The sequence below is a fragment of the Drosophila grimshawi genome, unplaced genomic scaffold (genome assembly GCF_018153295.1).
Source record: "Drosophila grimshawi isolate 15287-2541.00 unplaced genomic scaffold, ASM1815329v1 contig_1369, whole genome shotgun sequence".
NCBI lineage: Eukaryota > Metazoa > Arthropoda > Insecta > Diptera > Drosophilidae > Drosophila > Drosophila grimshawi.
The window spans coordinates 6,655,972-6,675,248 of record NW_025062891.1 but is presented as its reverse complement, the minus strand read 5'-3'; the positions used below and the strand labels follow the sequence as shown (position 1 = coordinate 6,675,248).

Sequence of the window (19,277 nt, the reverse complement as noted above, 5' to 3'; positions counted from 1 at the left end):
CCAACACCCCAAGTCCCCAACACCCCATGCAAATATTCTCACGCAGTTCAATAACAAAAATATTAACACGGACGTAGCTGGAATCGCAGTTATAAGACAAATCCTGCAGATAATGCATCTGCATCCAAGCTGACAACTCATTTATCCACTCAGAAAAAATCTCCTTAATATGATAATCACTCTGAAAACTAGAAAGATGTTCTTTTTTTTAGAAATCATTTCTAAATATGCGAAAAAGTGTCTTAGAAAGGCTTGTCTTTCTTAATATTATTTCCTTCCTAAAAAGTTGAAATATAAATCTCCCTGCTTTGCTTTTTGATATGTGATGTGTGATTGGTTTTGTTGTATATTTTATCCAATTGGAACACAGAAATCTTCAAAAATTGATGTTCTTAGGGTTTGATTGCTTTTTAACAATCAAAGCAAATAATTGCTTTGGCATTTCAGTCTTATATAACTTTAACAACTCAAAATTGAAGTCTATAAGAATTTGGATATATGTGTATACCTCCCTTTGGTATATTCCCTTCGCCCATGGCTTTGGCTGACAACTGTTTGTCTTTTGCTCATCATTGCACAGCCAACAAAGCATTAAATCAGCACTTTATTCGGTTATATTATAGTTATTCTACTCTCAAAGCACAGTTAGCAGAAGCAACAGTTAGAAGTGAAACAAAGCGAGCATAAACATAAAAGTATCATCATCATCAGCATCATCATCATCTTCATCATCATCATCATCATAAGCATCAGCATCATCTTCCGGAATAGCATCAATATTACCCTGGACTTAATGCAGCAGCAGCAAGGCGTTAATATAGAAAACCAGAGCCAAGTCGTTAATGTGTTCGTTATTGGCATCATCAACAGCATACCAGCTGCCAATTTCCATTACATTGCGCCAGTTGAGAAACTCGTTATAGCCATAAAGTCCACAAATTGTAGCTACAGCAGTTTATCATTAACAGTGGAACAGTGCTACGGCAACTTCCTAGATGACCACTCACCTTGCTCGAGAAACAAATCCTGATATTTGCCCAATCCCATAGCCAAGCTGCGTATCGCATTTTGCTCATTGAGAATTTCGTTGCAGTGACTCTTGGCCAACTGCTCGTAGAGCTGAGGGGGACTCAGCCGGATGGCACACTTGTGATGCTCCAGCATATAAAGTAGAAGTACCCTGTAAAAAAAATATATATATAATAATTAAATAGTGCAATTAGAGTCGTTTGGAAAAGGTGGAACAGAAAAAAATCTCGATGAATATTAGAAATTCGCCATATTATTCAGAAAATAAAAACAGAGTTTTCCTTTTCTTAAATTCACGGTTAAAAATTCGAAAATTTATTAAAAAAATATATATGATTCGCAGGTATTCTTTTTGCAACTTTTACAATAACTTTTTATTACTTGTATTCTTAATATACATTCGAATTTTAAGCTTTCACATATACTACCATTTGAATTAGTTTATAAATTTAATTAGAAACAACTTACGATTTTAAGGCGATTCGAGCACGAGACCCTCCTACTCGGACTTTAAAGCAGACAACAGCTTAACTCTAGCATGACCGTTACGAGAGCAAATTTAATTTATATTTCCGAAATGAGTGTATTTTGTATTTCTAGTTTTCGGAAATGCATTTCTTAATAATAGGAAATATTCATTAAAAAAAAAATAGAAAAAGAGTACCATATTTTAAAAACTGTCGATTAAGGGCAGGTATAAAAAAAAAATTTTTTTTTCCTTACAAATGATTTCTTTAGAAAATTTGGTAATTCTAGGACGATTTTCAAATTTCAAGACGATTTCTAAATTTCCTGAGTGTATTATCGAAAGCCTAAGACTGTTTATCGGATACTTACTGATGAGTACGCTGATAACCGTAAGCAGGCGCTTCGCTCGTAAGGACCTCTAGGCAATCCCGGCTGAGTTTGCAGTTTCCGGTATTGAGGGTGACGATATCCCGCATGCAGCGATCCGATTGAGTGCTATTTGGTGCACCCCTATTAACCAGGCTTTCATAGTTCATGGCCAACAGCTCGTATTCAGCATTTGTATTTAGCGCACCATATCTAATTAAATGAAGTATCAAGTTAAGTAGCCAATTACACAGTTGAATAACTTTAGGTTGTGTCTTACTTTATAGATGGTGGCAACAGCAGCACATTGCGCTGAAAGGCATTCTCCAGAACTAAGACAATAAAATAGTATATATATGGAAATGAGGAAATGAGAGTTAAATCGCAACTTACTAATCTGCTCGAGGGCACTCAGATTGTTTAACGTTGCATGCCGCATTATGTTTTCCATTCTATGCAGCAGATGATAATATAACTGCCTGTCGAATCGTGTGGGCGCCACGTAGCGCATTTTCTCTGTTTGGGAATTGTGTATGTGGAATAAACAGGAGTGGTTAATGAATATTTATGATGGCTTGGGGGACGCAGGGCCCATCTATCACACAAATATGAACGCACACACACAGCTCATTAGGCTCACGTTTTATCAGAAATTCGGCCAACAACAATGAAAACTTGGCGCTCGCATTCAGTTTCCTGCCACACGATAATTTATCCAGCAAAGCATAAATACGTTGCGACAGTTGCTCAACGGATTTGGAATTGGATTCGGACTCCGAATAGACTGTCGAATCTGCCAATTGCAACAGCACAGTGAGGACAGCACAAATAGCGCTTAGTTGAAGTATTTTCAAACCGAAATTGACGCACTGCAACATGTTGGCTGAAGCGCTTGGTTGCTTCTATGCCTGACTTGGTTGCCGGCCACATTGAAATCACATCGCCTGATTTCATTTTTTATGAAGATTAATTGGATGACATTTCTTTTGCTGTGCGTTGGCGTCTGGTGGGGCGGGAGGGCTTGGGCATTGGCGACTGGCGCGCATGTTGGGGTATCGAGTGCGTTGGTAGGATGGTCTCACAGGTCCACAATATTAAGTTTCGCATATTAATCACAATTTAAAATTGAATACATTATATTGATTAAAGAAGGGTGAAGCGATGGTGGCGCGAAAAGGCAAAGTAAGGCGCATTCTATGTGACTATTTCCTGACTAAATGGTTAACGAAAAACTTAAATTACATACATTTTATACTTAAATGATACAAAAAAATCGAATTTCTGTCATGCAAACGCTGTCCGCTTTTCCTATTTTGAATTTAGCGCCAACCATCGTCAATGGTGTATCGCATACGAAGCAACAAAAATGTTATCGATTAGTCAGTTCCATCGCCAGATGGCTAATGAAAAGTATGCAGCTCGCACACATCGCTGCGTAAAGCAAACGCCACTGCATACAATTTTACAACTATAATTTCGCTTACTACTGACACTATCAAAAACTAACGCTCAAATTGTATCCTAAAGTTTAAAACGGCTTAATAAAAGTGACATTTTTTGAATTAATACAAGTAAACTGATGAGAAGCGCTACAAACGAATTTTCTCATTTTGCAATTGTTTTGCAAGCTGTTTGGTTTAACAGCATACCAGACAAATGTTAAGAGACTCATACTTGTACTAACATTGCGTTAACAGGCGAATGTTTTTTACATCAGACTGTCTTTTGTCTTTTCTTTGTGAAAATTAGTAGTACTAGTAGATTAATTCGAAATACTTATTAATTACACTAATGTCGGACAACCAAGACAAAGAAGAAACATTGGCCAGTTTCCAGGTAAGGAACGCATCATCGATATTGCCCAAGACGCTGCAAACTTCTGTTATTATTTGTGGGCCCAAAAACGAGAGTGCTGAGTGCGCACATTTTCAATGCGTATGTTTTTCTGTGTATGTATGTATGAGTGTTTGTCTCTCTCTATGAGTGTGTGTGTTTGCGAGTCACTGTGAGGGTGTGCGTGTGTGTGTGTCTGTGTGTGCATATGTTTTATGTGTTTGTGTAGGTGTCTACGTCTTGGGCTTGCAATCATTTCCAAATGCAAACAAAAAAAGAAACTCAATTGAATTTTCAATGTCACAGATCATAACTGGCATAGACGATGTCGGCGAGGCCTTCTCTCACCTGGAGGCATCCAACTGGGATCTGGTGGTAAGTGTCTCCATCGATGTCAATGTACGTCAAATTAATTGCGTTGTTGTTGTTTTCTGCATTCGCAGGAGGCAATCAGTCGTGTCATGCCACACGAAGATGCCCCACTGGCCATCCACACGCCTGAGCCACCGGCTCCAGATCCAGTGGCCGTTGCATCCGCACAACCAGATCCAAATAATACCAATGGCTTTGGGCCATTCAATTTTGATGAGTTACCCGGCCCCTCGCAGGGCGCCCGCATGTTTCCAAGTGAGTATTTCGAAGCCCAACTTGAATAAGTATTACTATATGTATATATATATCCGATTGTAGCATCACAATGGCTAGCTCAGCTGACGTCGAGCATTAACTTGGATCCCTCCAGGCAGAATAATAACCAAATCATTATATTCAACATACACTTTAATCAACGGAGCTATCCAATTCGCTTGCCACCAAATGCAACCATAGGTGAGTCTAGAATATATATAGATATAATTCTCCCGATGATTGCTATCAATTCCCATTTACTTTTAGAACAACTAAAACGAAAGATCTTTGATGTGACCAGTGTGCCACCGTGTCGCCAGGCCATCCGTGGCTGGCCGCCGACCCGAGTCAGCGATGCGAAAATTCCCGAAACGCAGCTCTGCAATTTGGAATTGGAGGCAGAGAACGAGCTCATACTCGTCGATCTAACCGATGATGGTTTCATGGACACAGAACAGTAAGCAACGCTTTAACATCTTCTCTGATGTATATATTTTAATCATTCGTCGTGCTTGGACAGGGACGAGGTTACACAGCGCTTGGACAAAACATTCAAGATCAATGTTGTGGAGGAGGGCGGTGCCGAGGCGAATCGTCTTACACTTAGTCTGCCCGGTCGCACAACAATCCAAGAACTGAAAACGAATGTCTACTACATTACCAACATACCAGTGAGGCATCAGGAGTGGTCTGGCTGGCCCAGCGGTTGTGATAACGACACCAATTTGGCTGTGAGTCACACACGAATTACGCATAGAACTTTAATCTTAATCTTTACATGCGATAGACACTTATTGGTTATGCTAATTTTTGAAAAGTACAATAGGTATTCAAATAACTTTTTGATTAACATCACTAAAAAAATATTTTTTTATTGAATTTTCACGCACAGCAATCGGGCATAGAACAAACCCACGATTTTGTGATGCGCAACATTGCGGATCGAGCGTCAAACAATTCCAATTTGCTGGCCAACACGTAAGTCTAGAATTAATTGTATAATTATGTTTAATACTCATTGTGTACATATGTCTCAAATTGTTTAGCGAAGTCGTGACCGTCGATAGCGAGAGCTCAGCGGATGAGTTTGAGGATGCCACAGATTTCAATAACTCGGAATACATATTCTCAGATTCTCCGCCCGTACAATCGCTCAATAGGCATCTGAGTAAGTAAAAGGGGATTCTTATGTTTGTAGACTATTGGTTAATCTCTATATGATATTCTGTACACGCAGTACCCAATAACACAAATGATGAGACGAGCGGCTCAACACAATTTGTGGATAACTATAAGCAACGATTCGGCGAGCCACATCCCGATTTTTTTGTGGGCAGCTTAGAGAGCGCCTTGAGGCTGGCCTGTCACAAGCCCGCCAAGGAGGTAAGGCATTTGAAAAGTAAATTTTTTTAAAACTATATTCTAAATTATTTGTTATGCTTTATTTAGCGTAAACTGTTGGCCGTTTATTTGCACCATGGCGAGAGCATACTCACAAATGTATTCTGTGATCATCTCATGAAGGACGAGGCCATCATTCAGACATTCAGGGAGAGTTTCGTACTCTATGGCTGGGACATGACGTACGAGAGCAACAAGGACATGTAAGCAGACAAAGATTCATCCTTTAGTTATCGCTATTTATAAGGGACATTATTTTGAGTGCAGGTTCCTCTCCTCGCTGACAGCATGCATTAACAGCAACGCCTCGTTAACGGCCAGAAATATAAAACTTGACAAACTACCCGCCCTTATGCTAGTTGGAAAGAGCCGTCTCATGGGCCGCCAAACATGCGAAGTCTTATCTGTGATTTATGGTAAGCTAACCACAATTAGCAGCTTCATTCTATTGGTAATTTTAACTTAAACTTAACCACTTTCCTGTTGCAGGCAACATTGGTCTGGCTGATTTACAATCGCGGCTGATTGAGACGACGGTGATGTATGAGGAGCAACTGCAGGTAGAGATACGGGAGGAGAACGAGCGTGCTGCGCGCGATCAGGTCAAGGCTGAGCAGGATATGGCTTACGAGGAGACGCTACAGGCGGACATGGCCAAAGAGGCAGCGAAACGTCAAAAGGAGGCCGCTCAGGCCGCCGAACGTAAACGCATTGAGTCCGAACGGGCCGAAGAAGATGCTAGACGCGAGTCCATTAGCTTAGTGGTAAGTAAACCTAATTAAAATAGATATATGGCTAATATATAGACTCACTAAAACCCACTTGTTTGCAGGCTAAACAATCGTTACCTCAGGAGCCTGCCGAGCATGAAGCAAACATTTCCAAAATACGCGTACGCAAGCCGACAGGCGATTTTTTGGAGCGTCGCTTTTACACACGCAACACACTGCAGGTGCGTATCCTAAATATAAATATATAAAGCTGTTGTAATCCATACTGATATCCTTTCAGGATTTGTTGAACTTTGTGGCCGCCAATGGTTATCTGATCGACGAGTACAAGGTGATTAGCAGTTGGCCGCGTCGTGATTTAACCGCCATCGATGCTGGCCAAACGCTCGAATCGCTCAAGCTGTATCCGCAGGAAACGGTCATTTTAGAGGAGCGATTTTGATTTTATATCGAAGTCGTCTCATCCTGATTCAGCTATTGATTATGATTATGATTTTAATTATGATTTGAGTTCGTTTACATTGGGTTTAAGTTCTGAATTAATAATTAAAAGAAATTAGTGTTGTATTCTTACGTTAAAATTTTATATAGAGGAAACAAAAAAAAAACAGCAACATAAACGAAAATAATTAATGAGCATACAGATCGTTTAGGAGCTGCAGTTAAGAGCAAAGGTTTTTTTACAATTACAATATAATAATAATAAATACAAAATGAAAAAAAAAAACAAACGACGGATCGAGAGCAGCAAATAGTAGTAATAAATATATACTTCAATATATATATATATTTATATATGTTGCCCCCCTCCCTAAGCACAACTCCCCCTTTTCCCCCCTCACTATATAAATAGCGTTAGCGTTAGAAAAGCATTGAAGAAACGCATTTAAGTTGGCTTGTTTTACTTTATCAATAATAAATTATATAACATGTACTGAAACGCTTCGCCACAGGTTACACTTTGCGCTTAATTTACACATTTTACACATAACAACATAAAACGGGAAAGGGGAACGGGTATTACACAAAAACAAAAACAATTGAGCACAAGATTGTTGCTGTTGATGCAGCCGAGGAGTATTGACTGTACAGTGTAGCTGTCGAGAGATTGTTAAAATAATTCTCCTTAAATCTAGGCGCCTATCCAAAAACCTTCTCAATGGGCGCCAGCACCACGAGCAGAATCAGCACCACAGCGAACAGCGCCAGGACAACGCTATAGACGCCCAACAGACCCTTGCGCAGTCCCCCATACTGTAATGGATTATATGGAATAGAAAACGATTAATTATAGTTTTGTGAGAGATACAGATTTGGAACTTACAGGTGCATCCATTTTGCGCTCCATGCTCATGCCGTTGCGCATGGCATGCTGATGATGATGGGTCATATCGCCCATTTGGAACGTATTGATGCGCTGGCTCTGCTGGCGATCCGAGGCGATGCCTGACACCTGCCAATGATTAATGCACAAATAGATCTACAAATTAATGGACGTAGCCACGAGTTCAATGCGGAGAGACATGCGATGAGTGAATTAGTATCAAATGGATGAGCACTTAAGGACAATCGTATCAACGCTTTACAGGCAGGCAAATGCGAAAGGGGTCGAAACACACTAAATATATACACTTGGGACAGATGATATAAGGGATGGCATCTGGCACATAACTTACGGAGAATATCAGGTGAACCAGCACATGAAAGACCACAAAGCCCACTAGGATCCAGTCCATCCATTCAGGCAGCTCTGCCTTGGGCAATTTCACCGAGAAGAAAATGGCCACAACTGCAAAATGGGAATGAAATCAAATGAGAAAACTTGAGAGTGGGTACGCTCTAGTCGAGAGTGGGTACGACTAGGAGATACACTGAAAAGTGTTAAAACTTACTGGCAAGTATGTGCGCCAGATTGCCGCCCAGCCAGTGGCCCCAGTTGAAATACGGACGCATCTTGTCATTGGGTCCTGGGCGGAAGAGTGCACCAATGGGCTGCAGGAAGCAGAGTATGACCGTGATCAGGCCCGTTATGGAGTGGGCATGCCACACGGCGCGCTTCAGCTCTACCCAGATGATAATGTAGGCGGCCACGGTTAGGGACCAAGTGGTGACCATAAACATGCGATGCCAGGCAAACCACTGATCCTTGCCGCACGTCTGACTGCCCACCCACGTCTGCTTGAAGTAGCGCGCAAAGATGATACCCAGCGAGGTGGTGCCGATCCAGGCGGCAATCATGAAGGCGCCATGCAGACGCACCAGCAGCTGAGTGGAACCGCTCAGATCCTGGACGACCGCCAGATTGATGGCATTAGCGGATGGCAGGCGACCAATGTCATGATAGCCAACGCTCGCCTCTTTCAAACTGCTGCCCGAGGCGACGAGCAGATGATAGACACCATTTCTCAAATCAAAACTGCGTCCACGGACCACAGTGAGCGGTTCCCGCTGCACCTTGCAATAGATGACGCCGTCCACCAGCGAGGCATTCAACAAACGCGCCGTATTCTGGGGCTGTAAAGCAGTAAACGAAAACTGGATGAGCAGCTGAATCTGTAAGCTATTTGGATAAGCACTTACCACATTGGCTCTGTTGGCGGAGTAGGGACTGGCGGAGGTGTACGACGTGTACACATTAACGCGTCCATTTTCGGGCACACACTCGGTGCTCAGATCCTCACCCATTTTGGCATCATCCGACAGACCAACAGCCACATAAGCGGCATTGGTGCCTGCAAAAACAAAGGTGTTTTATAATCTAGAAAGGATTAGGAGTCTTCCCAACTTACCCTTGCCTGAGCGTAGCTCGAACTCGTAGATATCTCCACGCACGGTCACCGCTGTGAGGGAGACGCAGGATTTGCTGGCAACGCAACCGTCGGGAAAACCAAAGCAGTTCTTGCTCTGACCACAGCCATCGTAGAAGGTATCCTCGCTGGCGGGCAGCACATTCGGCGCCACATAGTTGGGCGGCACGTATGGTGATCGAGTGCTCGCAAAGTTCACATTGAAATTGTTTGGCGGATTGGGTGTGGGCAGCGGCACTGCTGCAGAGACATCACGTCGCACCACCTGCACAGGATTCGAGGGTACGCCTACCCAGAACTGATTGTACGACTGAGCAATTGTCGTGCTGTGTGTGGGAAGCAAGCCAATTAATGATAATAAAGTAATGGTAATAATAATAATAATGGTAATCAATAATAATAATAATAATAATGATAATTATAATAATTGTAATAATACAGGTCTTTGGGAATAATCTCACAGGACTTTACACTAGATCAGCATTCATTTAAATAAGGAATTCTGATTTAAATCTGTTCCAAGAATGATTGCTTTGGTTGCTTCTAATCTCTGTGGTCTTTTGGGAATTAAGGATAATGAAATAATAGTAATAACAAAGTCTACAGGTCTTTAAGAATATTATAAATCTTGATCAGAACTTGAGAGATGCTTAGTTGAGTGCCTCATCTAAATAAGGAACACATCTTAAAATCTAATCCAAGAAAGATGGTTTTCGCTTCTTTTAATTTCTGTGGAGTCCAAAACATAAACTTATCAGATTCATTCCTCTTGATCATGGCTTGGATGAAAGCTAGATGAATGCTGCATTAAATAAGGACGTCTGGCTTAAATCTATCTATTCTTCTTTTAATCTCCGTACTAAGAAAGATGGATTAAACTCTGTTTCCAACACAATCATAGAAGTTTTAAATAATAGTAAATCATGCTCGATACTCACTTGAAGACCACTTGACCCAGAAAATCGACCGGTGATTGCCAGTCGATGCTGACTTGCGGCTTGGGACCCGCATTGCTGTGCGTCGCCGAATTGTTGACGGAGTTCTCACAGTTCATCAGCTTGACGGTGCCATCGCGCGACGGACTGAACTGGCCGACAATTTGGTAGGGGGGATTGCGATTGCGCGCTTGAATCATGAAGCCGCCAAAGTTGAGACCCGCCGGCACACCGGACACACTGACGCGCAATGTTTGGCCCTGACCGACCACCGAGCTGGATGTCTCAACGGTGAAGGGGGAGACACTGTTCTCGGGCAGCACCGTGCCGCCGGCATGGAACGGCAGCATTGTGTCGCATACCGTTTCCGGTGCACCTTGTGGCAAGCCACGCACGCAGCCAACAATGAGCAAAGCGGCCAGCGCAACGGGCAGGCAACGTTTCCACTCCACCACCATGGACAATGACATCTTCAAGCACCTGTCGCATGTACAAATAGAGAGAAGGAGAGACTAACTCATTAGCTCATCGCATAGCACACGAAGCGTGTCCCTGCCTGACAGACAGACAAACTGACTCACTGACTGGCTCTCAACTGTCTTATGTCATCTGTGTCATCTCCAGACTGTTTAATTACCATGCCAAATCATAATTGCAATCATCGATGCGTTGTAGCATGTACAAAAAACAAATAAAATATACATATGCCATATGCATATACATATATCGTTTGGTTACTATATCGCAAGCTGATAATGCAGATAGTTGCTACTGATAGAGGCTACAACCACAACTACAACTGATGACTGACGACTGACTATGTCTGTCTGCATTCAACATTACATTTAACATCGTTTTGCTTTCTGTTTTAGTTTAGTTATGCTCCGCTGCGTATACGTAATAATTGTGTGTTTATGAGCAAAAAGCAGACTGCGATAAGCGGCAACGTAATTAGCTATAAACTAACCAATTCATTATTTATTAGCTAATTATGTTTATCACAGTTGTCGCAAAACGTGTATTTCAGTTTACATTTAAGCCGCTTTCAGCTTTCATGACGCAGAACGTGCTGTTTCCCCAACTGACTAATGCGACACACGCACATACACACATATATATATATATATATAAATATATATATACAACAATCTGTTGCTCTCAATTGTGAGCCTAATGTTAAGCACTGGTTGCCCCTGAGCTCTGATTCATTCTATGAAATACTCAGGTGTTTATGCCTCATGTTGCTAGATCGTTCAAATATTAAAAAAAAATTAGCATTTGAGTTCCTACTCTGATTGGGTTTTTCCTAATGCATGCAACATATGGTGGACCGTTTTGCATTTAAGCATCCCACAAAATTTTTATAAATATTACTTATATTTTTAAAATATTACATTTTATATTTAATTGAATTTATTTTTTAATTTTTGTATTTTTCTGGATCGACTAATATTAGTCGGCATTAAATAATTAAATATACTATAGAGAATTTTACTAGAACATATATTTAAAAAGATCAACTGCTCAACTGTTCTAAATAATGTACAGATAAGTTGTAATCTGCACTTCTAAATATAATATTGGATTGCACATAATATTTTATCTCTGATCTCCAGACTTGAAACCCGAAGTATATTTATATTTTCGTAAAAGTTGATAACAATTTTAATTTGTTGTTTGTCAAATTTATTTTAATCTACGCTGCGTAATCAATCTTTTGTTTAACTATATGTTTAATGATTAAACCTTAATTCGTAATCAAATAGAATAGAATGGAAATCGAAATGAAATTTCACATGCTGTTAGCCGACATAAAAAAAGTAAAAGTAACTTCAAAGTCACATTCTAATGTTGTAAAACGCCAATTTCGTAGCACAAGCATAGTAAAAAAGTAGGAAAGCTGCAGGCGAGTGAGCTCAACTACGAGATACCCTGCAGCCAGGTATTAAATATAATATTCAAAAAATCACAGACAATGAAAATACGATTACGACTTCATTTAAAATTGGGCGTTTCTGATTCGTTTCTGATAATAATCAAATTTTTTAATATCATAATAAATTATCAATGTATTTTATATATCAACTTAAGGACACTGCCTTCAAATTTATTGCTTTTACCCCTATCGGAAATCGATAAGTATCGATATTAAATAAAAAAAACTTTATCTACATTATGCAAGAACCTGAATATTTGGGAATTTAAAGTCAAGCTCTTCTAGTCTCGGCTATTGAAACTGATCAAGAATGTATATAATTTTTGTGGTCGCAGCTGCTTCCTACTGCCTGTTACATACATTCACACAAAACAAATATACCTTTCTTAGGTTCAAGAGTGTCGGGTAGAGTAAAATGAACCACATGTGCAGACAGTATAAGTCAGCTGAATGAGTATGTGGTTTTTCCCCAAGTCAATGTTGATGTGTGTATCGGGTTTACGGAGCCATCATTACGAACTGAGGATGAGCATGAGCTAAGCATGCTAATTAAGCGCCTACTCATCGAGATGGTGATGATGATGATGACGTAGTCAGCTCTGTGGGGAAGGCGAAACTGGGCACAACAAAAACAACATTCTGTATCTGGAGAATGCGAATTGAACTTGAATTATAAACAAATCGCATGCGCATTAACCTTGAGTTGTACGAGCATGTATGCATATATATTCGGTATAAAATAAAATTTGATTGCTGTATATAACAGCTTTTCTTGAAAAGTAACTTTGCTTTCAAACTGTTAATTGAAATACACGTATTAAGACGTAAATCCCGACACACATACTCAATTGTTTAATGCCACTTAAGAGCCCAGACCCGAACCGAATCGACTTGATTCAAAAGTTAGTCGCACAATGGGTGTTCGCATTGAACTTCAGTTAAACCTTGAAAGTTGAGGCATTTTGTATGCTTTATGTGTTGTGATTTATCTAATATAAATTGTAATACGAATAAATCAAGATCGCAAAACCCCTCCCCTCACCTCACCTCATCGAGCACACATTCACTTTTGACTTTGTGACGATCCATGGGCAGTGCCCCTTTTGAGTGAGCGGGCAGGGAGGGGTTAATACTTTCCGATAGGGTAAAGAGAAAACTTTAAAATTTCACTTAACATACAAATAATAACTATTTGGCACACAATTCTTGCCACAACCAAGTTTGTGTGTGTCTGTGCGTGTGGTTGTGTGTGTGTGTATTCGTGCCTGGGCATTGGCCCCAAAGAGTCCATGGCGGAATTTAGCTTTTTGTTTTGAACGTGAGACCAAACTGATTAACCGTTTGCAACTTGCAACAAGAAAAAAACTCAAGTAACACAATGGCACATTATGTGGGCTTATTATACACTTGACTCTATACGTGTTTAGATATAACTACAATGATATAGGGGCCATATATACAGCTGCTACAAAATGACAGGCCCATGCCCTTGTTAAAGCCAATTTGAAGTTGCCACAAAATGCCAATCACCACTTTGTATTTGTCCACTAACCTGGGCACTTATATTTAAGCACATTTATATAAAGAAATAAACATATATACATATACATATATATATATATATATATATATATATATATATAAGGCTGTTTAATTGACAGCTCAGGTCTAATTAGTTTTGAAAGCATTCGCTTTACGTTGTCTCTTAAATGATTAAAGGAAAGGTTTTTATTTGAGGTTAAATACCTTAAAATATATTTTCATAATATGTGATTAAGTTTCTTTTGAAAGGAAATATTGCTTAGTTTAGCAGAACCAAAGCCGATTTAAATCTGTGCAAAAGAATCTCTTACGTTTCGCTCTTAGCCGCCATGCACCGATAGACTCCTCCTTATTGACCTTCCCGCCCAACCAGTCGTCGTGTTATGCTAGATGGTTTGTTTGTAGTTAATTTACCAAATGGTGAAATCGATTCAGTTTCGTTTTTTGAACCAAATTCATTTTTCTGTTCCCTCTATAAAAACCCGTTACTTCTTCGCACTTTCTGTTAAGCGTTGTACTAATAAATATTCCTTACATTATCCGTTTTGAGTACAATGTAATGATTACAAAAGGCTTTATTTATAAATAAGAACTCAAACGGTTTGTTTGTGGTTGGGCATCTTATCTAATTGAAGCTAACTTTTTCTTTAGTCTGATTGGGGTTTTTCTTGGTTTTCCAGAAATCTTGCAAACATTTCTTATTTTATTAATGTGAATCTAAACATTCAATTTAATTCTTAATTAAATTTAATTCATTGTTTATTTTGACAGTAAATAAATAAATGTAGAAAAAAATAAATAAAAAAACCTTTTCAGATTGTCTGGCGGTATTTAGGAAATACGTTCGTAAGCTTCGTCAATGTGTTAACACTTAAGTTATTTAAAATCAATCTATGTGTATGTGTGTGTGCCCGCACGCAAATGAATGTATTCTCTTGACCCTATTTTTAGTGGTGGTTGGTCCGTCCACCTAGGCAAATGTTTGTTGATTGACGCAATCTTTGCTGGACATCGCGTGCCACAACTTGCAATTGTGTTAAAGGAAAACATATATTCGCTTTTTTATAGTCGTGGTGAAATACATAAAAGGATCGGGAACTAGGTGAAGGAAAACAATGGGAATACCTAAATGATTAATCGAGCACACTTGCACCTAAATATATAGATATATAAATACAAATTGGTAAATGCTAGTTAGTTTCTTGTAATCATTTCATTACCCCAAATTGCTGAGTGGGCTGCACAAACGAAGATTAGGCTCAAAATGCGTGAAATACGAATCAAATTAGCGATAGCATTTACTAACTTTACTTGGAATGACTATCACAAACGATATGATTAATAAAAGTGTGGTGAACATATGCCCTTAAATGAGTTGTAAACTTAACAGGTGTACAGCATGATATCTATGACTGAGTTAAAACAGAATAAAATCTTCAATTTAATGTTGTTAAGAGCTCTTCTACTTTAACTGTTGATATAATGAATATACTGATACATAGATAATAGAATTCCATTCATATATATTTTACAGGTTAGCACATTCCATTCGTTGCTCGCTACTCACCGTTTACAATTAAAAAAAACTATCAGCTTAACGTGGTTTTGACATAAAAGACAAAAAGTGCGTCTCTGTAAACTGGTCTTTTGAGTTAACAGGTGTACAATTTTTAGACTGGAAACTGTGTCAGCACGTGCCCGCAAAACTGGAAATAGCTCTAACAATTATTGGAAATCAATGGAATTGCCAATTGATGACATCACACACATGAGTACATGTGAAGTCTACGCTTTCCAGTCTATCATGAGATACTTCAGAGACAGTAGCTTTAATAAGTAAGTGTGAAATGTTTTTACAAGCAGCCGCACAACTTGTTGTAAGGTTTGTAAATAGAAAGCTACTTTGATTTATCAGCAATTTAGGAATTGTGTAAAATAACTGCAGAAACAACAACAACAGCAACATTAGCGACAAGTGTTGTGAAGTACATAAGGGTATGTGTGTGCTAATTGCTAATGGAAAGCGTCACGTTCGTAGCCACGCCCCTCTTCCGTCTTTGAACCAAACAACTTTGAATTCTAGGCTTTTTACACACCCTCTCATTTAATTTTTTTTCTTTTACAATTGACTTGCATTTGTCTTTGTTTAAATATTTTTTATGCATTACACTGCAATTATATTGTTACGCCTTATGTTTACATCATCGACAACAATAACAATAACAATATTCGCTTTGCACTGCGCGCATGCGCGACTTTAACATCACATCACACACACACACATATGTATACACAAAAAAGTTGTTCCATTAATATTATTTGTCATTGTATTATAATGCATTGCGTTCGTTTTGATATTGCCATTGAAATCCAGCAGAGTAAAACCTATGCGACAGCTGCTGCTGCCGGCGCAAGAGCTTTTGCTGTTGCGTTGTTGAACACTCGCATATTGACTCACACACAATCATCACACACAGTCAAACATACATACACACACACACACATAGACCAGTGGACAGCATCATTGCTGTGGCGTTACTGGAAACCGGTTTCCAGTACACCTTTACCGTAGCCACCACAATAACAACCTGCGACATAGTTGTATTAACATAAAAACAACACTGCTTTGTTGTTGTTGTTTCCATATAGATTCATTGTTGTTGTTGTAGTTTATTTGTTTGTATTTTTTGCGCGAGTCTCTCACACTCTGAGCTAACTGAGACTTTGGAATTTTATTTTTTTAATGAACTGAACCGCAAGTTTGTCTTCTAAACTTGAAACAAGTTATCGGTTTATAGCACAAATTCCATAACCACTGCTTGGGTGCGGCTTGAAGTATTTTTTTTTTTGTAAATTTGTTGGTCTCAAGTTTAATTTCACTTTCAAATGCATTGCATATTTATGTAAAAAATAATTGAATTTCTTTTTGCATATTGCATGCTTTGCACCACACACAACCACATTGAACCAAATTCATCTTAGCTTAGGCTGTATGACATGTAGAACACGTGACATGCATAACTTAAAACTTGTTTGCCAAAGCAATTGCACTAACCTAAAATTGTTGTTAAAGCGTTTAAATAAAATTAAAACAGCTTTAGTATTTTTGTTCCGTTTTTGTCGCGAACAAAACTGCGCGCCTTGAATTCAAATCTACAACTGACAATTCATTACTCCAATTGGGCAGGCGCATGCTGTGCCTCACAGTGGTGGATAGCAAGTGTGGTGAATTACTGTCATATCATCTACCACACCACACCACCGATTAATATGTGTGTGTCAGTCAGTGTCTATCGATAGACGATGACGAAAAACATCTGATGTGTTTCTTTTCTTTCTGCAATAAAATTTTTTCAATTAACGCTGCTTAAAAATTTGCGAGCATAAGAATGTGCTATAAGTTGCTAATATTAGCAACGCTCATTGCGCTGACCAGTTGCGAGGTCGTTATTGGCCAAGAGGATCTCGTCGACGAGATATCTGGCCACTACACCATCGAGGGCAAAGTGTATGCCCCAGATTTGGGTCCAGGAGCGGCGCAAGGTCTTCCCGTGACGTTGCCAAGTGGTAACAAGTGGCAAACGGATCTGTCCATCAGCATCAACAATGGCGAGTTCAAGGGATTCGTGCGCGAAGATGGACAATTTATAATAAGTGGTGTGCCATCGGGCAGCTATGTCCTGGATATCTATCATCCGGATATATTTTATGAGCCGGTCCGTGTGGAAATCAATCCAAAAGGCAAGTTCCGGGCACGCAAAGTGAACTACATGCAGCCGGCGCAGGTCGTCCAAGTCCCATATCCACTCAGGATGAAACCGCTGATGCGATTCAAATATTTCCAGACACGAGAGCAGTGGAAGGTATGTGCAAGATTGGGATAATCCTCCAGTTACATGCCAGTCTATAAACTTTTCCCTCTCTCTCTCTTGACAGATTACTGACTTCCTGTTCAGCCCTATGGTGCTGATGATGGCTTTGCCTTTGTTACTTATGCTTGTCCTACCCAAAATGATCAACGATCCCGAGACCAAGAAGGAAATCGAGAACATGCAGTTCCCAAAGGTAACAAAAAAATAAATAAATAATATACCACAATGTATTCACATTTCGATTTCGCGCCAGATGACAAACGATATGCCCGAGATCAGTGAAATGCTGACCTCATTTCTGGCGGGCAAGCAGCCTGAGCCGAAGGAGAAGAAACCAATTGCGGCCAGCAAACAAACTAAGAAACGCAATTAGCAATTGGCTATTGCCATGGAAAGTAATTCAATAAAGCCCTAAGCAAATAGTTAATATACTCTCAATGTATAGTCAAATGTCAGTAAAAATAAAAATAAAACAAATAAATTTTCATATTAAATAAAAAGCGCTTTACTTAAGAAATCCAACAGTTTTTGGCCGTTTTGGCCCTACACGCTCCTGTTCCGCTTTAAGCATCTTAACGAGCAAACTGTTTAGCTGCTCACCTATCGAGACACCTAATTGGATGCTACTGAGCATGGTGTCCCTGTGCATGGAGCCGCCGCCGGTCAAGTGGGTGCCAGCGAGATATGCTAAATGGAGAAAAAGGAATTTTAATAACAATAATATAAATAACTACTCTGTAATAAAAACCTTCATTGTTACGCATGGAGACGGAGACAACCATGCTGACCGTGCTGCACACCTCCTCCTCGGCCGAGGGGTCGACCAGACAAAAGTCACCAATTTTACAAACGGTTACCAGCAGCGGCACCGCATCAATGCCAATGCGTGTGCAGTCATATGGATTATCGGAGATTATCAGATCCGTGATGCCAGCGTCCATCAGAGTTGCAGTTACGCGCGGCAACTTTGTGTTGAAGAGCGCCGCCTTGGCTGCTAGCGAGACAGCATCGTGCAGATTGCCACCACATTCCAGAATCTAAAAAAGTCGGCTTCTATATTAATAGTTTGCACATGGGATTGAGAGCACCTACTAAAATGTCTATATAAAGTTTCCAGCATTGCTGACCCGGTATTAGGCACAGGGTGCGATAGTCAAAGGCAAACGGCGATTCGTAGGCATTCTGAAGCGAAAGTATTAGTTCCTGTGCCAAATCAGAGCCGCCCCGTCCCTCAAATTCGGGTGTTGCATTTGCAGAACTATTTGGTAGAGAAGTTATCAATAAAAGTGGAATTTCGTTAAATGTTTCTTACCAATCGACAAAGAATTCCAATTTGCCAAACTCTGGCGTTAAAGGATTTGGTACATCAATTTCAGTCTTCACACCCACCAGGATATCTGTATTGGCCAAACGTAGACGCGCCGAGCCACTGGCATTGCTCACCAGCCCAGTTTCCAGCTCCATGGGCCGATAATCACGGCGCGAACGCCCGTCACAGCGAAAGTCCTCCTGGATTCAGACAATATAAGTACTTATTTTAGAAATCGGCCACATTTACAATAATCACCTCAACGCCATGTAAAATAAAGGTTTTCTCCGCTTCGCTAAGCGCAATGTACGCCATTTTTATGTATTCCAAATAAACATAAGAAACTATTCAAAGCCAAATAATACAAAATCAGCATGTGCAGAACCGATAACGATACAATATCGATATGCGTTTCAGGATT

The 19,277-nt window shown here is 39.9% G+C and overlaps 5 protein-coding genes across 8 annotated transcripts; 2 read left to right on the top strand and 3 right to left on the bottom strand.

Annotated features, from left to right (window-relative positions):
* Positions 1-605: 605 nt before the first annotated feature.
* LOC6559047 lies at positions 606-2,741 on the bottom strand. Its single transcript, XM_001987659.3, has 6 exons — positions 2,504-2,741; positions 2,257-2,379; positions 2,144-2,195; positions 1,867-2,076; positions 1,008-1,180; positions 606-945 (listed from the first exon to the last, which is right to left on the bottom strand). The coding sequence occupies exons 1-6, from the start codon at positions 2,739-2,741 to the stop codon at positions 791-793; spliced, it is 951 nt and encodes a 316-aa protein (XP_001987695.3). The 3' UTR covers positions 606-790.
* An 814-nt stretch (positions 2,742-3,555) lies between these two features.
* Positions 3,556-7,395, top strand: LOC6559061 (FAS-associated factor 1). Its single transcript, XM_001987657.3, has 14 exons — positions 3,556-3,699; positions 4,003-4,071; positions 4,140-4,323; positions 4,387-4,524; positions 4,591-4,780; positions 4,844-5,054; positions 5,216-5,301; positions 5,370-5,491; positions 5,561-5,706; positions 5,773-5,927; positions 5,992-6,140; positions 6,214-6,488; positions 6,557-6,676; positions 6,736-7,395. Exons 1-14 carry the CDS (start codon positions 3,655-3,657, stop codon positions 6,895-6,897), a joined length of 2,052 nt encoding a protein of 683 aa, XP_001987693.2. The 5' UTR covers positions 3,556-3,654; the 3' UTR covers positions 6,898-7,395.
* LOC6559060 (putative ferric-chelate reductase 1 homolog) lies at positions 7,341-16,801 on the bottom strand. 4 transcript variants are annotated; one of them, XM_032734557.2, is made up of 8 exons: positions 16,731-16,801; positions 10,201-10,677; positions 9,245-9,588; positions 9,036-9,187; positions 8,348-8,969; positions 8,132-8,244; positions 7,780-7,935; positions 7,341-7,709 (listed from the first exon to the last, which is right to left on the bottom strand). In XM_032734557.2, the coding sequence occupies exons 2-8, from the start codon at positions 10,665-10,667 to the stop codon at positions 7,596-7,598; spliced, it is 1,968 nt and encodes a 655-aa protein (XP_032590448.1). In that variant the 5' UTR covers positions 10,668-10,677; positions 16,731-16,801; the 3' UTR covers positions 7,341-7,595. The 4 variants fall into 4 exon arrangements, with proteins under 4 accessions (XP_032590448.1, XP_032590447.1, XP_032590445.1 ...); XM_032734556.2 differs by lacking the exon at positions 16,731-16,801 and adding an exon at positions 13,987-14,021; XM_032734554.1 differs by lacking the exon at positions 16,731-16,801 and adding an exon at positions 10,779-10,852.
* Positions 16,802-16,962: 161 nt separating this feature from the next.
* LOC6559113 (ER membrane protein complex subunit 7 homolog) lies at positions 16,963-18,042 on the top strand. Its single transcript, XM_001987655.2, has 3 exons — positions 16,963-17,538; positions 17,612-17,740; positions 17,801-18,042. Exons 1-3 carry the CDS (start codon positions 17,065-17,067, stop codon positions 17,918-17,920), a joined length of 723 nt encoding a protein of 240 aa, XP_001987691.1. The 5' UTR covers positions 16,963-17,064; the 3' UTR covers positions 17,921-18,042.
* LOC6559112 (exosome complex exonuclease RRP42) lies at positions 18,029-19,254 on the bottom strand. Its single transcript, XM_001987654.2, has 5 exons — positions 19,115-19,254; positions 18,860-19,056; positions 18,640-18,805; positions 18,296-18,584; positions 18,029-18,234 (listed from the first exon to the last, which is right to left on the bottom strand). Exons 1-5 carry the CDS (start codon positions 19,169-19,171, stop codon positions 18,053-18,055), a joined length of 891 nt encoding a protein of 296 aa, XP_001987690.1. The 5' UTR covers positions 19,172-19,254; the 3' UTR covers positions 18,029-18,052.
* Positions 19,255-19,277: the final 23 nt, after the last annotated feature.

What these genes read in the sequence shown, in the direction of transcription:
- LOC6559113 (XM_001987655.2), top strand. Translation starts at nt 17,065, where the DNA reads ATGTGCTATAAGTTGCTAATATTAGCAACGCTCATTGCGCTGACCAGT. An exon ending in AGACACGAGAGCAGTGGAAG is followed by an intron (nt 17,539 to 17,611) that starts GTATGTGCAAGA and finishes CTCTCTTGACAG; the next exon opens with ATTACTGACTTCCTGTTCAG. An exon ending in AGAACATGCAGTTCCCAAAG is followed by an intron (nt 17,741 to 17,800) that starts GTAACAAAAAAA and finishes ATTTCGCGCCAG; the next exon opens with ATGACAAACGATATGCCCGA.
- LOC6559061 (XM_001987657.3), top strand. Translation starts at nt 3,655, where the DNA reads ATGTCGGACAACCAAGACAAAGAAGAAACATTGGCCAGTTTCCAG. An exon ending in ATCGCTCAATAGGCATCTGA is followed by an intron (nt 5,492 to 5,560) that starts GTAAGTAAAAGG and finishes CTGTACACGCAG; the next exon opens with TACCCAATAACACAAATGAT. An exon ending in GTCACAAGCCCGCCAAGGAG is followed by an intron (nt 5,707 to 5,772) that starts GTAAGGCATTTG and finishes TGCTTTATTTAG; the next exon opens with CGTAAACTGTTGGCCGTTTA.
- LOC6559060 (XM_032734554.1), bottom strand. Translation starts at nt 10,837, where the DNA reads ATGGTAATTAAACAGTCTGGAGATGACACAGATGACATAAGACAGTTG. An exon ending in AGACAGTTGAGAGCCAGTCA is followed by an intron (nt 10,678 to 10,778) that starts GTGAGTCAGTTT and finishes TACATGCGACAG; the next exon opens with GTGCTTGAAGATGTCATTGT. An exon ending in CGAGCTACGCTCAGGCAAGG is followed by an intron (nt 9,188 to 9,244) that starts GTAAGTTGGGAA and finishes TTGTTTTTGCAG; the next exon opens with GCACCAATGCCGCTTATGTG.
- LOC6559047 (XM_001987659.3), bottom strand. Translation starts at nt 2,741, where the DNA reads ATGTTGCAGTGCGTCAATTTCGGTTTGAAAATACTTCAACTAAGCGCT. An exon ending in GAGTGCCCTCGAGCAGATTA is followed by an intron (nt 2,196 to 2,256) that starts GTAAGTTGCGAT and finishes TTATTGTCTTAG; the next exon opens with TTCTGGAGAATGCCTTTCAG. An exon ending in GGTTATCAGCGTACTCATCA is followed by an intron (nt 1,181 to 1,866) that starts GTAAGTATCCGA and finishes TTTTTTTTACAG; the next exon opens with GGTACTTCTACTTTATATGC.
- LOC6559112 (XM_001987654.2), bottom strand. Translation starts at nt 19,171, where the DNA reads ATGGCGTACATTGCGCTTAGCGAAGCGGAGAAAACCTTTATTTTACAT. An exon ending in TTGGAATTCTTTGTCGATTG is followed by an intron (nt 18,806 to 18,859) that starts GTAAGAAACATT and finishes TCTACCAAATAG; the next exon opens with TTCTGCAAATGCAACACCCG. An exon ending in AACTTTATATAGACATTTTA is followed by an intron (nt 18,585 to 18,639) that starts GTAGGTGCTCTC and finishes CGACTTTTTTAG; the next exon opens with ATTCTGGAATGTGGTGGCAA.